This window comes from Periplaneta americana, chromosome 7 (assembly GCF_040183065.1).
Source record: "Periplaneta americana isolate PAMFEO1 chromosome 7, P.americana_PAMFEO1_priV1, whole genome shotgun sequence".
Classification (NCBI taxonomy): domain Eukaryota; kingdom Metazoa; phylum Arthropoda; class Insecta; order Blattodea; family Blattidae; genus Periplaneta; species Periplaneta americana.
In genome coordinates, this window is record NC_091123.1 from 43,059,224 (window position 1) to 43,080,880 (window position 21,657).

The 21,657-nt window shown below is 37.7% G+C and overlaps 1 protein-coding gene across 3 annotated transcripts in view; it reads left to right on the forward strand.

Annotated features, from left to right (window-relative positions):
* The window catches only part of ex (FERM domain containing expanded), a 346,792-nt gene that overhangs the window by 174,825 nt on the left and 150,310 nt on the right, over positions 1 to 21,657 (forward strand). For all 3 annotated transcript variants that reach the window (XM_069830635.1, XM_069830636.1, XM_069830637.1), the window contains one exon: positions 9,005 to 9,175. In XM_069830635.1, coding sequence (XP_069686736.1) covers positions 9,056 to 9,175 — 120 coding nt within the window. In that variant the 5' untranslated portion in view covers positions 9,005 to 9,055. The remainder of the gene's footprint in view (positions 1 to 9,004; positions 9,176 to 21,657) is intronic.

Sequence of the window (21,657 nt, forward strand, 5' to 3'; positions counted from 1 at the left end):
ACGAATGAGTAATCTCTTCATGTTCCCAAGCAATTAGAAAAAACAGAATGGCTTGCACTACATTACTCACGAACGAGTAATCCCTTTAGTTTTATCATACAATTAAAAAAAAACTCGGTAGATTGCACTATATTATGCATGAACGAGTAATCCCATCAGTGTTATCAATTAGAGAAAGCCTACTAGCTTACACTACATTATGCACGCATGAGTAATCCCATCATTGTTATCAAACAATTGAAAAAAAAACAATAACTTGCACTATAATACGCACGCATGAGTAATCCCTTCATTTTTCTCAAGCAATTGGAAAAACCACAATAGCGTGCAGTGCAATATGCACAAACGAATAATCCCTTCAATGTTATGAATTAGACAAAACTCACTAGCTTACACTATATTACACACGCATGAGTAATTCCTTGATTGTTATCAAACAAATAAAAACAAAACACACAATAACTTGCACTACAATACGCACGCGTGGTAATCCCTCCATTTTTCTCAAACAATTGAAAAAAAAAAACACAATAGCTTGCACTACAATATGCACGAATGAGTAATCCCTTCATTGTTATTAAATAATTAGAAATAAAAACTACCTTACGCACGAATAAGTAATAATTTCAATGCTATCAAACATTATAAGAAAAACACAGTAATTCGCACTACACTACGTACGAATGAGTAATCTCTTCAGTGATTCAGATCAGTTTCAGGTGAAATGTACGCATGCAACGCCCGACAAACACCCTTGAACTTTGGCGTGTATAACAGGCGTATTGTGGGAGGCAAAGTTTCTGTACGTCCCGTGTCGTCATATTATGGAAGATTCCGTACCTGAGCTGGAGTTCACTCAAATTGAGTGCCGGCTTTTCCCGGTGGTAAAAGACGGTCGGAGCGTGATGCCGATTATACCACCTCATTCATGATAGCATTGAACTCTACGCCTTCATGGCGTCTATTATTTTTTATCGGTACTTAAGCTATCTCTCTATTTCCTGAGCTGAAAATTCACTGATAGGGATTCTACCCCTCTCATTCTTTGTTGTGGGATTTGTACAGAGTGATTCAAACCTAACTTCCCGGCATTCTTATTGAGTCACATGTTTATTTTTGATGGGCGACGCATTCGGTTTTCCCGGACCCTTGTTTGCTTTACGTTTGGCAAAGCGCACAATGCGTCGGTTTCCCTATAGGTCTAAGTGCAGAAGGACTTACGCGAAGTACATGCCTGTGGAGTAACTGTCAGCGCGTCTGGCCGCGAAGCCAGGTGGTTCGGGTTCGAATCCCGGTCGGGGCCAGTTACCTGGTTGAGGTTTTTTCCGGGGTTTTCTCTCAACCCAATACAAGCAAATGCTGGGTAACTTACGGTACTGGACCCCGGACTCATTTCACCGGGATTATCACCTTCATTTCATTCAGACGCTAAATAACCTGAGATGTTGATACAGCGTCGTAAAATAACCCAATAAAATAATAGTACATTATGCAACGAGCCTATACTGGTAGTAATTAAGACGCGAGTATGTTTGTTTATGAAACGAGCGCAAGCGAGTTTCATAATTTTCATACGAGCATCTTAATTACCATTATAGGCAAGTTTCATACGACTTTTTATGCTCGACCATATTTCTAACTTGAAATTATTCATAAGTATTCATGTTATGGTTATGTAAGTGAGGAGCGAAACTGACCTGAATTGTGAGATGTGCGCAGACGCCGAAAGTATTGATTTTTTCCGAGGCACGAATGTCATTGATCTTGATATAATCTAGAGAATAACATGAAGATTAGTCTTGATATAACCTGGAAATTGATTTAGAATTGAAAAACGACATGACAAATTGAATTTATTTGAATATTATTTACAATTAACGCTAATTATTATAGTAACAGAATATAACCTTCTGCGACAGTATTGGATTTCCAGCCTCCGTGACTTTTCGCTAATTGTCTTTCGATTGCATATCCGAGAATAATCGATACTTGCGGTTTTATAATGGTACAATGGTGATTTCATATTAGCTGAACAACTGAATTATAATGAATAGGTGTACTTTAATGAGGTGCATTAAAGGGCTACTACCAGGTGTATAATTACTACATTTCTGCATGGTCGAGCATAAAATAAAATAAAGGACTCCTCTTACTCCTGCGACAAACAACGTGCAGTCCTACATTGACCACTGTTATTGCATAGTTGTCATATCGGGTAGAACTTTTTTTCAGGACGCTACTGCTGTTGTAGCCTTTACTTTCGTTGACATAGAGAGTTTGTATATCCTTGGGGGGATGTTACAGTGAAATGAGCTCTTGTTTCAAGACCAGGAATAGAGCGGAGTCGATTACACATGAAAGTTGCCCAACAGGTAGATACGAATGCCTCTCAATAGACCTTTAAAAGATTTGGCCGACAGTGTAATAAATCACGACTGAATTAATAAATATTTCCGAGGTGAAGGTTCCTGGCCTTACACGGAAGAGAGATCATTCCGTTACCATTAAAGACAATTTATTACACATGTTCATTAATTTTATTAAAAGGGGTAATTGTTGATTGTATTTCACAATGAAGGTTACCCCATCCTCTTCCTTCGAGTGCGCAAATAGCAATCAGCTTGCTTTGGAGTGAGTGCGGTTCACTGACATAACCTCGATGCTGTGGTCTAGCGAATACCATGCAAGTCAGTGGATCTCAGGTTCGTAGGTTCAAACCCGACCCAGGGCGATGGGTTTTAAAGTGCGATGAATCCTTAGCATGGCTATCTCTGAGAGGCAGATAATGTTGGAAAGACCAGGTCGTAGATACCTGTCCGTGACATAGAGGTTTCCAGAAAAAAATTGTCGTCCTGTCCTTATCCAAGTTAAATTTTGACGCTGAATATTGAAGAGTTCGGTGGAACGAAAAAGGGAAAATAGAGTACCTCGAGAAAACCTCTACAACGTCTGTTTTGTCCATCACGCGGCTATTCGTACTATACCGACCATCACTTCTCGCTGCAGGGCAATGAGGTTTAAAAGTCGAGCCTAGAACTATTTGATGAATGGATTACATCTGGTTAGAATAGGACACATCTATGCGTATTTACAATAGTTCACTCATATAAAGCCTATCGAACCATCCCTAGATTTTCAAACTGAAGAGAAATGACTGATAAATTTTGCCTGCAGACCTCAATTTCAGGACAGGAACACAACTTAATAATCTGGATAAGACACCAACCTTTGCCTACTAATATTAGTCTCGCTATTGATGTGATTTATTCGTAGAGTTGATATGGGATTTTTTCCCCGCAGTCAAAACTTTTTTTTAATTTTATTGGGTTATTTTACGACGCTGTATCAACATCTAGGTTATTTAGCGTCTGAATGAAATGAAGGTGATAATGCCGGTGAAATGAGTCCGGGGTCCAGCACCGAAAGTTACCCAGCATTTGCTCGTATCGAGTTGAGGGAAAACCTCGGAAAAAACCTCAACCAGGTAACTTGCCCCGACCGGGATTTGAACCACCTGGTTTCGCGACTAGACGCGCTGACCGTTACTCCACAGGTGTGGACCAGTCAAAACTGAAATGGCTCTACGTAAGCCTGAACTTTTTCACTAGTCCTTGATAGGAACTCTACCGTAGCTTTGAGCTAAGTACGTTATAGCACTGATAATAAAATATGTTAAAATTTCTTTAGTGCTGTGAGTCACTGGAGAGAACTGGTTTTTTGAGAAATTTCAGGTTTATGATAACTTGCTGTTCTTCACATGTGGCCTAGTAGACTTCATTCCCTAGCAAATAAGTTCATTTCGCGTGTTAATGAGTCTTCTTTCTGTCGTTCTTGATACTGGTAGTGACTGCTATACTGTCCAATGGATCTTATGTGCTCGGATTCAAGCCCAGTTGAGGGTTTTGAATTTTTAAGGGACTATACAAATAGTAGCTTTACTTTTTTGAAAGAAAATGAAGATTGTGTGTGCATTGTATGTATGTATTTATTTTATTGGGTTATTTACGGCGCTTTATCAACGTCTAGGTTATTTAGCGTCTGAATGAAATGAAGGTGATAATGCCGGTGAAATGAGTCCGGGGTCCAGCACCGAAAGTTACCCAGCATTTGCTCGTTGAGGGAAAACCCCGGAAAAAAACTCAACCAGATAACTTGCCCCGACCGGGATTCGAACCCAGGCCACCTAGTTTCGCGACCAGACGCGCTGACCGTTACTCCACAGGTGTGGACTGTATGTATGTATGTATGTATGTAGGCCTATGTATGTATACATGTATGTACGTACGTACGTACGTATGTATGTATGTATCACTGGCAATAACATGTCCAAAGGAATTACAAATCTACTGATAATCGCTAATAAGACTTCTTTCGATTGAAAAATTAATATGTCTCCTCTTCTCCTCAGAAAACTGATATTATTTTGTATAGAACAGTTGTGAGGGGAATCAGAACACACGGATTGGGGATCTGATCTATTACAACTTGAATAACGAAAGAAGATTAGGATTAGAAAGAAAAATCCTGCGTAAAAATGTGGTCCTGTCCTGAAAGATGAATCTTGGTGGAAAAGGCATATTAGAATTGCATAATCTTTTTGAAGAATATAGTATAATTTAAAACCAGCAGACTAAGAGCTGACCATTAATATGATGCTGTTGGATGAAAATTAAACATGTAAAAGAAATACTTTATAACAAGCCCTTGGGGTCCACACCTGTGGAGTAACGGTCAGCGCGTCTGGCTGCGAAACCAGGTGGCCCGGGTTCGATTCCCGGTCGGGACAAGTTACCTGGTTGAGGTTTTTTCTGGGGTTTTCCCTCAACCCAATGTGAGCAAATGCTGGGTAACTTTCGGTGTTGGGCCCCGGACTCATTTCACCGGCATTATCACCTTCATCTCATTCAGACGCTAAATAACCTAAGATGTTGATAAAGCGTCGTAAAATAACCTACTAAAATAAAATAAAAAAAAAACAAGCCCTTGGGGCTTTGGGGAACGGGGTCAATCAAATCTACGGTGGATTTTTTTTATGTTACAGGTATCTTTGGTCCCTTGAGTTTTACAAGAATCTAATTAAATTGAAACACAAGTTGATAATATTAAAAATGAATTAATACAACGTGAAAGACGAAGATATTACCTAAGACTTGTAGGCCTATTATTTATCTCAGTAAAGAGTTAGGTTGATAAAGTGCGAATATCTTTTTCCTGCAATTAGTGTGTAGATTTTGAATATGAGTAGCCAAGAAGGATATCTATGTGAATTTCCCTGTAGAGTAGGATATTATTGAAGTAGTGTGTACCAGTGATTGTTCGGCAAACAGTTTTTTTTAAATACTTTCCTAGCTCTTGAAGTGACGGCGATCTGCTTGACCCACTACCTCGCAATGGTAGTGGTTGTATGGTTGGATGGATGATGTAGAATTCCAACAAGAACTGTGCTTTCCGTGGAGTTGGGTTTTGAAAAGTGACGATGCATTAATGAAATAGAAGAAGATATGTCCAAATTGGAATGTAGAAATTGAAACTACAGCATGGGACAGGGTTTCTAAGGAACTTATGCAGTGTTGCCACCTTTCATTTTTTCAGAAATAGGGGACAAAATTTGGGGATTCAAGCCATAACTTCCTAGTTTTATAAACTTTTAATAGCTGCGTACTGTTTTACAAAAAAAAAAAAAAAAAAAAAAACCCTAACATCACTAATGTTGTCTTACTACCGTAAAACTTAATACAATAATATACAATACAATATATACCTAACCAAACTGACCAGTCTTAAGTAACATAAATGAAGGATTGAAATAAATCTCATAAAATACAATCCAAAATAATTCTCTAGGCAGCAAGTAATGCAAAGAACTTTACCAGATATTAATAAAATGTTACGTTAATTTAAGTGTGCTCCCATTATACTTTTTGTTGCTCCTAGCAGATTCCAATAATTGGTTCTCATTTTTTAACTTGTATACAAATTCTGGACAAGTCATATTAGTGTTGAAATTGATGAGAAGTTCTGATTTGATGAAATCAACAGAAACTTGTCCCTATTCGTTAGTTCACTTTAAAGCCGTATGAGTGAAAACCATCTCTACATAGGCATTAAAGAATGGTATAGCCAAGAATTATGACAAATGAGGCAGACTGCATTGATTAAAAATCCCCACTCCAAGTTGACATTCTTGTTGCCCTCTTCTCCTTCTAACCTAAAATTGTTGATAATATGTTTTAAGACACTGTAGTCAATAAACAGAGCGTTCAGATTGACACTATAGCCTGTGCATTTCGAACTGGCGGCTCTAGGTCAAGCAATGGATTGCATTTGCCACGTGTTCTTACTCCAATCCTGGACTATTCTCCTCAACTGAAGTCAGCTGGAACAGCCGAAATTACCAGTGCTTCAGTTCACAGTTTTCAGTTCAGAGACTTGTATATAGTTTGTACTTTTCTACGTTTGTTCTTGACCTTGATCCGCCAATTCAAAATGCACAGATTATAGCTCTCAATGCAGTAACGTTCTTGAATGTTTCTTAAATAAATTTGACTGCTTCATTTTAATAATAGTCATTCAACTTTCTGTAGAGTGTAGTTTTCTGAAAATTCGAAGTTCTTCTGAAGATAGAAGACAGCATTTTTATAAAACCGAATTCTGATAATGTAATAACATTGGAGACAGTTTTGTTTCTGTTTTTTTTTTACTTGGCTATTTAACGACGCTGTATCAACTACGAGGTTATTTAGCGTCGATGGTAATTGGTGATGCGAGATTGTATTTGGCGAGATGAGACCGAGGATTCGCCATAAATTACCTGACATTTGCCTTACGGTTGGGGAAAACTTCGGAAAAAACCCAACTAGGTAATCAGCCTAAGCGGGAATTGAACCCGCGCCCGAGCGCAACTCCGGATCGGCAGGCAAGCGCCTTAGCCGACAGAGCTACGCCGGTGGCTTGTTTCTGGTTATGAGTATGTTCAAATATCAAAGTAAATTACATGTACTAAAACGGGGCAAATTACTTAGTGAATTAAATTATAAAGGTCTAAAAAAAAATCTGAATAATTAGCGTTCCGACTGACGTCATGGCGGACCGCAGGCCAACAAAGTTGAAATCGGGACTGTCCCGCGAGCAGCCAATTCGGATGGCAACCCTATAGTCATGGGCGCTACGGACTGTAGAGCCGACGATATTGATCATGACATGTAGGCCCTATACATATATTGCGGATGTTTCACAACTATCATTTTTATTTTCCATCACCGAGTTTCACCTCTTAGGACGATTCCTATACCGTTTCTCTAATACTATTATCCTCTATAAAATTTTGTTTGGCCATCATCTCAGTTCATCTTAACTCGTTTTCACATCCGTATAATTAATAAAGGGCAGCTATTTTTTATATTTATTATATATTTGAAGCGTGGCGAGACAAAGTGATCTCCGTGCCAAAACTTCGGAAAATAGCTTCTTTCGCCCAAATTATTCCAAATGTCATCGCTAATGCCAAGCTATGTGATCTATGTCGATTTCAATGCACCTTGCAGTTGACAAATGTGTCTCTGGATCGTGCTGGATATATGTTCCAACAGTGTTCACAAGACATTGCTTTCCTTTTTCCTGACAAACAACTTTTAGACACTTGGATCACTTTGCCCCGCCACGCTTCATTTGTATATTTACCGTATAGATGTGTAGGCCTACTCTCAATTTGAAGGGAAGTTTCAATGTGAGTTCAGTAACATTTCCCTTGTAAGTATATTTCTTTAGAATAGATAAACGAAAGGCTGAGAATGACGCGTGCACTATTGCAGATGCAACTAAATTAATCTTAAATCTGAGCGTTTCATACACAAATAAAATTTATGAAAATGCTCAGAACTAACAGATCTCCTTTTATAGACTTGGCCACGCGGCAACTGGCGTAAGTCGGAAGATAAATTATGAAGTTATGATAGTCACTTGTGAGGTACAAAAACTGACGGATGAGTTGTTAAGTGCCGTGGGCACTCACCAATGAGAAGAACTCGGAGCGGCTGCCAGGAATCGTGAAACATGAGAGGCTGGATTGGTATGCAGAGGTCGTCATTAGAATTTACAACTTGTAGTCAGGGCTATGACAGTCCCCGACGTCCGTGTGAACATATCTGTGGAATAACTGACGAGGCTTTCATAAAGACAACTACCGTTTCCCCATAAACATATCCATTATTCAGTGAATTACTTTTGTGTCGTGCGTGGTGATTGTAGGCTATAATGTATTTTTCATTCGCGTCATATTGTTACAGGTTATTCTTATTTTCCTTTTCCTAGTTTTCTTGCACTCATTTACATTCTCATGAGTTACCGTGAGTTGTGCTCCCTGCTTCGAACGCAGAATGCTCCTACTGTTCCTATTTTTGAAGGCTCGACATAATGATATTGATATCCATACTCACGAGCACTTTTGACGTGTTGACATCTATTTTCGACCTATAATAACCTCTTCAGTCCCGAATTTATATTTGTTTTTAAAATGAAAAAAAAAATATATATATATACAGGGTGTTTCAAAAATACGGGGCATAATTTCAGGTATGTATTTCCCACATGTAGACAATCAAAATAGTTCATTACAACATGTGTCCGGAAATGCTTCATTTCCGAGTCATGGCCTTCACAACATTGAAATTAACCGGGACGTTAAGGGTACAACGAGGTGAAATTTTAATTTTCGTAACCGTGTGAACTACATCTTTGAAAAATTGTACAGATGTTATGCTGCATATAATTAATAGCCTTTGAACAAAGCTTCATCTTATTTGGTCCAAAGTTAAAGACCCCTATGAATTATTAAAATTTTTGTAAAATTGTGTTTTGAAAATTCACTACTCCTCCTAAAAATGTCAACATTTTTATTTGTTATCTTTTGTGGCTTCTTTCATACCTTTCTCTTCTTCCTTTTGTTTCTTTCTGCTGCCCTTTATCTCGGATCGAAAGTGCTTATCAATGTGTCTGATTGTTGCAGTGGGCCGCTGCAGTAGCGTGGTGTGGTAGTGACTGTCGGGATGTAGGCAGTATGCGTAATAGCACTGTGAGTGCCCCAGTGCAGTCTTGCAGCGCTCCACTCACAAGCTCAAGCAAGAAGTACGCTGCCGTGGAACTCCTCACCAAACAGATACTTTACTTCATTGTCGAGGTAAGATTTTGGAAATTTTCTGTTATAAAAACCTATTTTGTTCGGTCACAAACTGGCAGTTTTATCGCAAAGAACAAAATCACTACCATGGGCACTGACACTCTGGTAAGACTGTTATCGTGTTCATGAACGTTCAGGCTTAGGACCGGCTCAGCATGCTCCTGTGCACCCAAGATGTCCCTGATCTTTGTAACGCTGTCTCCGTCTTCTCATAATATCTCGATGTCCTCGTGGTTGGTATTGTCGTCCCACTGAAATGGTTAACGTCGACAAGTCAAAGAGTTAGTGATGGTTGGATCGCAAACAAATACTCGCGGATCTCCCTTACGACACTGACTAATTGTTTTATTTATTACAAGATGTCCGATATCCGATACATTTGAGGGGCTCACAACCAGAGTGGACCAAGTCCACCAGTGGTCAGTTTGTGGATTAATACAATCTCGGATGAAGAAAACTTAGACTTATTCATTGCCATAACAAACCAAGTCCATAACTCATTTGTTACTCCACAGAGGGCAGCATTTCCTATGTAAGGTGAAGGTTGTTAAGCATGAGCCAGGGACTTCAAGACTCAATTTCTCAAAATTATTCCAGAAGAACTTGGTCCACTCTGGTTGTGAACCCCTCATTTATAAGCTGAAAAATACGACCTGATTGCTGACCTCGACTTCTCTCTCTCCACTGAACCAATGATTCTATTTGTATATAATAACAATGTTTTCTGAACAGAAGTAAAGACACAATGGTTTGGGCATGTATATCGTATGGGAGAAGAAAGGAAGGTTAAACAGGTGATGGAAATGAGAGTGGAAGGAAGAAAGAGAAGAGGAAGACCAAGGATTAAATGGGAGGATACAATAGAAAGAATATGCCAACAGAAAGGAAAAACAATGGTAGAGATGAAGAGAATGTGTAGAGACCGGGAAAAATGGATGCAATGGACAAAGAAAGGCGAACCCGACGCTTAGCAGCAGAAGGGACTAAAGAAGAAGAAGAAGAAGAAGAAGAAGAAGAAGAAGAAGAAGTAAAGACACAGCAATAAAAGATATTGCAATCTTGACTTATACTGATTGCCGCAGTAAGAAACACACGAGTGAAATAATAAACACGCTGCGAGCGGTGTAAGCTTGAGTATCAAAGAGTTGCTGATGTTAATAATTTGATTGGGACGAAAATATGCTAAGGACGAAAATATGGGAGACGATTTTTGTTCATCTTGCGGACATGGTTGCTCCAGTTTTTCTGATGAATATTATCTATTATTTTTTAAGTATATAATATATCCTGAATATTTTTATTTATTTGCCTGTTCAGCCTAATGTATGCCAATATTTGCTGTAAAAATGTCATATGTACAACTTTTAATTTCTCTTAAATATTTTTGCTGAGAACGCAAACTTTACTGCTGCATTTGAGGCATATGGCATGTGTAAATGTAATTTTATACTTGTGCTTATTTGTTTTCTGAAATTTTCTTTATTACTGCAGTTAATTTATTGCATTTGTTAATTTTGGTGTCAGTATAATTTCTATGGTCGGAGATTAAGTGGTCAAGTTATTTGAACTCTGATATTTGTTGTGTGATACTCTTTAAATGTCTATTTTTACTCTGTTAAATTGTTTTTCCAAAAATTCCATGGCTTTAGTATTTGTTAAGAAGATTTTCATGCAATACTTTTAGCATTTTTATTTAAATCGAATGTTGTTAATTGTAAATAATCTTCTGTTGCAAATAAAACAGATTTTAAAGAGAGATAGAATTCTTAGCATAGCTTCCTCTGGAGGAAAGTAAAGTTGTGGGTCCCACGTCATAGATTTACAGCACGCAAGAGGCCCCTTTACCAGGTAGAGGGGAAAATTCGTCTGTTTTTCTTTCGCTCACGTTGAGCTTCGACCTTGAATAAACTCTGCAATTGAAAACTTCGTTAAATAAAATACTATTACCACCACCATCACTACTGGTGCTGCTGCTACTGCTCATCTTTTGTGATACTCTCCTCCAAGGATTTTTGACGTGTGACATCTAGATTATACTTATATTAATATGGAGTTCAATGCTATTAGGTACGGTATCATAATTTCTTCGGCGTTTGCTTGCGTCATTTGCTGAGTAATTTTTACAGTATTTTACTAGTAGCTTCCCCATACGTGTAAGAAATTAACTCGCATAAAAAAACATTTTTGTTAAAAATGTGGCTTGGACTATCTCATTCTCACCCCTTCAATTGCTTTTGGCTAAAAAATAAGTTTTTACTTGGCCTCTTAATTGTACATTCTGTTTTACTGCGTTACTATTATTACAAGATTGACCGTTATTCATAGCTTATTTAATTTCTTTCATCGGACACACCTAAATTTTACCTTAATTTTTGTATAGAAGCTAAATATAATCTTTCCTTAAATCCCCTGTCACTTTTTATATAGGTCTAAGTAAAATGATTGATAATCTTGTGAGGCTTAGCGAATGTCAGACGCAATTAAATAACTAGCAATATCTTTCTCCTAATTTTTTAAGGTTTCAATTTGTTTAAAAAATTATTCTCAACACATTTGTCATGATATCAACCTTTGCCCATGTTTCTTTGTTATGGTTAAAATATATTTTTATCCCCGATATTTTGCATTGAAAAAAAAATTGGCGATGTTAGAGTTAGTCGAGTGGAATCTGCCGCATAACATATAAAAAGATTTTATAAATAAGAACCTAAAAAATGTATGACTTGGCTTTCTTTTATTTCTGTTTACTCATCTCTCCAGTAATAATTTTGGAATCAGTTTCTTTTCCAGGTTGTTTTTTTTTCTGGAGGATTATTACCCTTTTCTTTGTCGACATGGTAATATGATGTTGAAGTTTAAAAATGAAGACGGCACGATAATATTTATTGTCAGTCGTGAAAGTTGAAGGCTAAGTAATGTAGGAATGCTGATACCACACCTAATCGAAACTTCCATGTTTATGTACATGGCGCCATGAGTGAAATTATGTTTTTTTTTTCTCTCGTTGTAGCAGTTTACTGTACATGATTTAAGTGTTAAATTATTGTCATACATTCTTGCCTCAGAACATAAAAAATGAAAACGAGAATATGGAAAAAAAAATTTCAGAGAAGACAAAGATGAGAAATATATAAACATATAATATTACAGTTATAAAGTATCTCCTGTAACTTTATGTCGAAACGTCTTTTGTACACGGGAAATTACTGCAAAGAAAAGATGGTCTACCAAACACAAACTGTAAGATACAAGAAATAGGTTTGAAATGTTCCGTTCTACTAATACTGGGACAATGAATTTTAAAGGACAATTTAATTCAAAGGATGGCTTCCTCTGGGAGGGAAATGAAGCTGTGGATCCCTTGTCAATAGAACCCTGTCTCACGTTCTAAGTCCTAAGGCATCATACCTTTGACTAGCGTTACGGAATGCGCGTTGGTTCGAATGCTCATTGGGAAGGATTTTTTTCATGAAATTTTGGCCAGTATATGGGGCCGGTGTCCACCCACCATTGTGATGGTTTTGGGAAGCTACGATAGGTAGCTTCGAAAACCAGCTATAACGGCTGAGGAGATTATCTTGCTGACCACATGATGCCTCCGTTCTGGTTAGATGATCGTTCACTACTGCTGAGGCGTGTACATGTGAGACCAGGAGCCGGTTGGTAGGTCTTGGCCCTTCGTCGGCTGGTCACTCCTCGGACGAACGAAATAGTAATATGCGTTACAAGAGCGGTATGTTGACGTTTTCATGTTTGAGGAAAAGATTGAAAAAGCGAAACGTAGTTGAGCTTTTTTAATTTCCGAGAACATGAAAACAAACATACCGCTCTGTATCATACATTATTTTGTGCGAAGATCGTTTATTACATACCTGAAAGACGAATTTCTAATTAGTTGCAATGAAATCTTCATCTTGGTTTCTGATCAATGACGGCAACTTTGGAAACCAAATATATCTGTCTTCAACATTGTTCCTATAAAATGTTTTCTGTGTTTACTATACTGCAGCAGGCCGTGATATACGTCTGTCTTTTTTTCCCCCCAGTCTATGATGAGTCTGGAATCTTGTTGATTTTTTCACGGCTTCCTTAATGTTACTTGCATTACAAATGCAGTAACTTTTGTGGTGTTGTAGAGTTTACTTAATTTTTGCAAATATTTAAAAACAATAATGAACAGTGCAATTTAGGTGAAATTGCAGTGGTAAGTTTCCAATTTATAATTATTACTATATTGAACGTCTTTGAAAATAATATGTTAAAAGCCTAAAGCAATAAAATGAATATGACACTTAAGCGGTAAGAAGAGGGAAATTGTTATGTGTGTTACGTTGGGAATACTGAATATGGTATTTCACATTTACCGCGTATTGGTTTTGTGCGGAAAGCAAGCAAATACGCACGATCTCGCACAAAAGAATCCTTCCCTGATAGATTACTCTAGGAAAAATTCATCTGAATTTCGACACTGACTAGGTTAACGTCTGCAATTTAAATAAAATATAACATACTATTACTGCTACTACTAGTGCTGCAGTAACTTTTATAGGATACTTATCGTTAACAAAGACAAATCTAATATACCACATCTTATGCTTTACCAAAGGCAGATTGATGTAACTTATGAGTGACTAATTATATCTTGTACAGTATGAAGTACATTCACTATCTTTGTACCCTAATGACAAATTACCCAATGTTTCTGTCAATGGAAATTCATAATGATTTCTTCACTTTAATTCCATTGTAGCTTTGAAATGTGGAACAAGTCAAAAGTTGTACAAAAATAAACAATACATAGCAAACTGATCATTCAATTTACAAGGCAAAACAATTTATCAGTTGAGTAGAAGGTATGAGGATAGAGCAATCTTATTAAATCTGTTCTAAACCTTTTCTCTTGGCCATTCAGAATTTTAAGAAAATTAGGTAGTGCATTGAACAGGGTAATACATGAATAGTGAACTTTTTTTAAAACAGCTAAGAGTAACAGAGGGTAGATGGGGAGTTTATTTTTGTCTTTTTATTAAAATTACAAATATTTTGAAGGGAAAGAATGTACTCAGAAGTTAATGTCAGTATTTCTGAATTCTGTAAATCTCTTTATACTTTGTCCTTTTATGCACATCTGTTATCCTTATGAGTTTCTTTTGTAAACAAAAATATGGTTGTACAAGTTTGGGTTTTAGGTATACTTTCCTGTAAAAGCTGAATTGAATAATTTCAAGGGAAAAATTGTTCCAGGACAAAAAAAGGTAGAAGTCAATTATTCAAGAATAATAGAAAGTGTTTATATTTACAGTTCTAGATATTGAGGAAACGCTAAAGAATCACGGAGTCATTTTCACCACATTTGTTCCAGTAAACTAAAAGTGTGAAAAATTGTTCCGAAGTGCAGGTTTTAAACTGTTTATGGGAGTCGTTTTCCATTTCTTGTGTGTTATAATTCCTATTGAGAGCTAATTTTTGTATTTAACTTTTCATTCACCTTACTTACCCGTGTTATACTTTTCAAGGGATTATAGAGTTCATTATTTTGAAAGTTTTCTTTGTCAGCAGGGTTTGAACTCATGAACCTCGAATCTACGTAATTATAAACGTGTACCCACGTGACCACAGTAAACCTGCAGATCGTTATAAAGAAACGTGTGTTACCACTAATTAATATGATGAAAGAGTAATGGAACGGAGAAAAATTCTCTCCGGCGCCGGGATTTGAACCCGGGTTTTCAGCTCTACGTGCTGATGCTTTATCCACTAAGCCACACCGGATACAACTCCGACGCCGGTTAGAATCGTCTCAGATTAAGCTCCAACTCTTGGGTTCCCTCTAGTGGCCGCCCTCTGCACTACGTCATAGATGTCTATGAACGCAGGACCGAAGTCCACACATGTGCTGAGGTGCACTCGATATGAGTGACTAGTTGGCCGGGATCCGACGGAATAAGCGCCGTCTTAAATCACGAAGTGATTTACGCATATCATATATATTATTTTAATGTACCGAAGTACATATGATATTTCCATGCAGATATTCTGCGTCATCATACGATGAAAGAGTAATGGAACGGAGAAAAATTCTCTCCGGCGCCGGGATTTGAACCCGGGTTTTCAGCTCTACGTGCTGATGCTTTATCCACTAAGCCACACCGGATACAACTCCGACGCCGGTTAGAATCGTCTCAGATTAAGCTCCAACTCTTGGGTTCCCTCTAGTGGCCGCCCTCTGCACTACGTCATAGATGTCTATGAACGCAGGACCGAAGTCCACACATGTGCTGAGGTGCACTCGATATGAGTGACTAGTTGGCCGGGATCCGACGGAATAAGCGCCGTCTTAAATCACGAAGTGATTTACGCATATCATGTATATTATTTTAATGTACCGAAGTACATATGATATTTCCATACAGATATTCTGCGTCATCATACGATGAAAGAGTAATGGAACGGAGAAAAATTCTCTCCGGCGCCGGGATTTGAACCCGGGTTTTCAGCTCTACGTGCTGATGCTTTATCCACTAAGCCACACCGGATACAACTCCGACGCCGGTTAGAATCGTCTCAGATTAAGCTCCAACTCTTGGGTTCCCTCTAGTGGCCGCCCTCTGCACTACGTCATAGATGTCTATGAACGCAGGACCGAAGTCCACACTTCGGTACATTAAAATAATATATAATAACTAATTAATATGCATCGCCATCTAATGATACGCGAGAAAGCTGATAATGCCATAACATACAGTAATGTTTATATTTTGCGATATTAATAATTATTATAGAACTGAAACATAGAGACGGGACGCACCTGAATTTCTGTCTGATTGGTTACGTCATTTCCCGTCCTATTATCTTTCATCACAATTAGGTATGTTTCGAACTAATGTTGTATGTAAATTCCTGACGTGCAGCTATTTTCACTTAAGGCTCTGCTAGTATTGATTGATTGCAAGAGATGAATTTGATGTTTGCTATGTGTGATGGTGCAATGCGGAAGTCATTGCAAGAAGGCGTTGAGGAACGCTTGGCTTTTTGCCCGCCACCCGCCTTCACCTGGAATGCCGTTCCTTCACATTACTGTTTCTGCGTAATGTATTGTAGACCTATTTGCCTTAATTGTGATGCACCATTAGCGTGTGATATGAAAGCTATCTGCAGCAGCAATGAGGAAACTGCCTGGCACGTCTGTTCACGCTTAAATAATCTTCATACCACTGAATGACATGCGAGTCCACCCACATGAGAAATTCTTCAGTGCCGGATCCTAAACATACAGTATTCTGTCGCATCTTTTTAACAATGCACGGAATAGTATTTTGAAGCTATTCTCCAATTGACACTAAGTCACGGGCCACACCGTGTGTCCATCTAGTTGAGGTCGAGAAAGTCTCGAAGTGTTGTCTTAAGATAACACCACGAGGGGTATGAAGAAGTTCTGAATAATAAGATGATAATGCATGGATGAGTGGATGAGTGAGTAACTAAATAAATGAATGGATCGATGACTGAGTGAATAGATGAATGCGATGAGTGGGTAGATGAATATTTGGATGGGTGAGTGGATGAATGGATGAGTGAATGGATTGTTGAATAGATAGATAGATAGATAGATAGATAGATAGATAGATAGATAGATAGATAGATAGATAGATAGATAGATAGATAGATAGATAGATAGATAGATAGATAGATAGATAGATAGGTAGGTAGGTAGGTAGGTAGGTAGGTAGGTAGCTAGATAGATAGATAGATAGATAGATAGATAGATAGATAGATAGATAGATAGATAGATAGATAGATAGATGTGCGGATGGATAAATGACCGGGTGGATGTGAGGATGGATGAATGGTTGGATGGATGTGCGGATGGATGGATGGACGGACGGATGGATCGATCGATCGATAAAATGCGTATGTGGATGTGAGGATGGATGAATGGTTGGGTGGATGTGCGGATGGATGAATGACCGGGTGGATGTGAGGATGGATGAATCGTTGGGTGGATGTGAGGATGGATGAATGTTGGGTGGATGGATGGATGGATGGATCGATCGATAAAATGCTTGTGTGGATGTGAGGATGGATGAATGGTTGAGTGGATGTGCGGATGGATGAATGACTGGGTGGATGTGAGGATGGATGAATGGTTGGGTGGATGTGAGGATGGATGAATGGTTGGGTGGATGTGAGGATGGATGGCTAGTTGGGTGGATGTGTGAATGGATGACTGGTTGGATGGATGGTCGGTTGGGTCTATGTATGGGTGGATTTGTAGGTGAGTGAGGTGGTGGATGGATGAATAGATGAATACTGTAGATTGTTGGATGGATGAATACTGTATTTGGATGGATGGATGGTTGATTGAGTGGTCGAGTGTATTTATGAATGAATTTATAGTTGATTGGGTGGGTAGTTGTAGTATGTATAAACAGGTTGGTGGGGTCAGTGGACAGGTGAATGGTTTGATCAATGGGTAGGACGAGCTTGTGAATGGCTATACGTGTAATTGGACGGGTGTGTGAGTAGACGGATGGATGAGTGAGTGAAAGATTGGATTGTTGAGGGATTGATGGATGGGTGAATGAGTGAAGTGAGTTTAGTGTATGAATGATGAGATGGAGAAATAGGTATTATTACACTATTCAATTTTATTACATAACTATGCATCTGGAAAAATTAAATGTTTTCAGGTACCGGTACTTTTAACGTAACATTTTATACAGAAAAATAGATCATGTTCATAATAATACTCAGAATACACCACTCTAGTAATCTCTCTAAAGTTTTGTGTATACATTTTTGACGATAATTGTCACATTTGTGAACCAGGAAATGCAAGAAAGGCTTAACCCACAAACGGAATGTGATTATGATTATGATCGGAAAGTCCACATTAGACTTCTCTATTATTCCGCCTGTGTGGATTAGAGTGATGGTAATAAGAAAGGAAGGTAAATTCTCTACTATACCGGGAATCGAACTGGGGTCATTGAGTTCATTAAGCGCTGGAGAAACCTATGAAGAGGCAGCAGGTGCACGCACGATGATACATCAGAAGACACTTAGAAGAGTGCATGTCTGCATGCCTTTCCTTTGCTTGTAGTTTCTGAAGAAGTGAAAGCTGCGAAGAAGAGAGTTCAGCGTTCCAAATACCTCAGTGCTGCAGTCGTAAGAAGACCCATTGGGAGCTGCAGTGCACCTGCCTCACTTCTTATGTCGTCACTCCAACTCTGTTTATATGTGCGTACAGCTCCTAGTCGTTAAATGAATATTTATACTTTCTCTATATCCTAAGCACAGCAATTAAGATGCGCTTTTTTAAGCGTCCTGGGTTCCAATCCGATTGTCATTGTGATGTACTGTCAGGCAGTGTGTTAGTGTCGTACTGACTGCCATATGCCACATCACGGATGTCGAACCAAATACGGTATATCGTTGTTGACTTTATAAATTAAAACTCCTATGTGACTTTACAGAAAATAATTTTTCAGGAGGAAGAAAAAATTAATTAAAAATCATAAGCCTACCTTGATACTCGATGATGTCAGTTACGTTCATCATATTCTAATACTAATATTAATACTACTGTATCTCCTTTTTATATTGATTCTATTATTTTATTTCTCTTCCTCTTGTTTGTAATTATATTCTTTATTCTGTATATTTAAATTTAAATAAATAAATAAATAAATAAAATAAAAAAAAATTCACGAATATTTTCTACCGAATTACTTTATATTCTTATATAGACCCGTTGATTTTTAATTACTTTTTCCTTCCTCCTGGAAAATTATTTTCTGTAAAGTTACACAAGCGGTTTTATAGAATCAACGACTATATGTAGAGAATACCTCAAAAAGTGAGCATAGTGTAACACCGCTAAGAATATGACAAATCCATGCATCTATTTACATGTATGTATGTATCATAATAATAATAATAATAATAGTAACAACAATAGAGTGTTAGTTGAGAGACCGGAGGGGAAAAGACCTTTGGGGAGGCGAGATGCAAGTGGGGGGATAATATTAAAATGGATTTGAGGGAGGTGGGATATGATGATAGAGACTGGATTAATCTTGCACAGGATAGGGACCGATGGCGGGTTTATGTGATGGCGGCAATGAACCTGCGGGTTCCTTAAAAGTCATTTGTAAGTACTAATAATAATAATAATAATAATAATAATAATAATAATAATAATAATAATAATAATGGCTTTACTTAATCTGGCAGAGTTAAGGCCGTAAGGCCTTCTCTTATACTCAACCAGGATTAAAACTTGCTTACATAGTTGAATGTATGTATGTATGTATGTATGTATGTATGTATGTATGTATGTATGATTGTGTAACTGCACATGTAAACGTACATAATATGTTTGTATAGCCCTTTGCGTATGTATATATCAAAAATCAATCCGTGGCGCGAACAGCCCGTGAGGCTGACTATAAGTGCATGTATATGTATTAAAATATTTTGAATCCATACTTGCATATTCATACAAGAGAATGCACTTATACTGAAATGTGCTTTCGTCAAAGCTCAAATCCATTTTTAGAACATCTGCATATTAACCCGTGGCGTGACAGCTCATAGAGGAACAACTGGCATTACGTCCACATGCCTCAGCAGAGGTGAACGATCATCGAATCAAAAGGGAGGTATCATGTGATCATCACGATACGGCTGGTTTTCGGGGCCGGATTTTGTTAACCATCATAGCTGCCCACATTCATAACGATGCTGGGTGGATACTGGTTCCATACACTGTACGAAATTTCATATGTATGTATGTATGTATGTATGTATGTATGTATGTATGTATGTATGTATGTATTTGTTTATATACGTGTGCATTTTTATAATGGAACGAATTTAGAGTTTTGTTTGTTCAGTCAACTGTCCAAAGACAGGTCTCAGCCTCACAAATGATACCGATAAGGCACCACTTATAAGGCAACTAAGCCAGGAGATAATGGGGTAGGGTGGCTAGTTCCTTTCCTCCTCCATTGCATACATCGCCGATTAGCTACATGTTACACTAGTCAGACTTCAGATGCATACAAATAATGTTCTTCCTCTGACACATATCGTACAGTGAGATGTACTGCCTGATAATAGGTGTACATATCAGCCAGAACCTCAATCAGAGGAAGAGTTTAGAGTAGCTCTATAAAATATATATAATAACGAGGTTGAAGCCTTCGGTTCTTTAACCGCGACCAGAAATTAAAGAAATATGTAAACGAGAAGATATATTCCTGGAATGAGGTCGCTACTACCTGTTAGTCATTGCACTTAATAGACTAAAACCACTCACAATTTAAAACATGTATTTAATAGTTAGCTCACATAGCAATACGAAGAAGATAATGGTCGAAGTAACTTTCTGTCATTTTGTAGGTAGAGTAGTGCAGGTGTTCCTTGCTGATGCAATGATTACATTCTCACATCGTGCCTCACAGCATATTTCACATTCCAGAAAAGGAGTCATCAGGCTTTCACGTCACTGGGAACATCACGCGATTACCCGAGAATTGAGGTAAACTCCACGTGATCGAGATCAGATGATTCACTCTGTACATCACACAGCCTTCTAGATTATATTTTCTGATCCTCATCAGCTGGATAGTACAGAATTTTACATTAGAGCACTTGGGTTATGGATGCAGCAATATCACTACTAGGCCTATATTAATCATATAAAACATAAAATATAGTTTTGCGTAAAAATAGTGCGTAATATGTCATTTTTGATGCCATTTCTGGCTTCAGGACACAAAAATACATAATAATAATAATAATAATAATAATAATAATAATAATAATAATAATAATGGTATTGGTAATGGTAATGGTTTATTTTAACTGGCAGAGCTAAGGCCTTTCGGCCTTCTCTTCCACTCAACCAGTATGATAAAAAATTACTAAATTGCTGTAAACAAAACATAATTAATATATTACAATACAATACATAATTAATATAATACAAATACAATTACAATTCTTTTCATCTTCCCAACACACCAATAAAATAATTATGTAATAATAATAATAGTAATAATAGTCATACCTAAATATAATTAAATTATTAAATTCGATCATGATTATAATTGAATAGCCGCCCAGAACAAGGTTGTAACCAGCGAATACGAAATTCTTCAAAAATGGGGAAAAACATAGCACTCTACATATTTTTAATCATTTTAGAGCAAGGTAGACAATCAGATATGTGTGCTGATTTTAATAAGAGTAAAAGCATTACACATAGTGCATCAATAACAACCATTATTCACGAAAAAATCTGCTTATGAGAAATTAGGGTTACGACTTGTTCTGGGCGGCTATGCAATTATAACTTCAATGTGACTGCGTCCGTAAGAAATCGTTTAGCCTTCTCTTGAAAGTAGTTATTGTCTGGCAGCCTCTAATCTTCTGAGGTAGAGAATTCCATTCACGAGGGACTGAGGCAGTAAAAG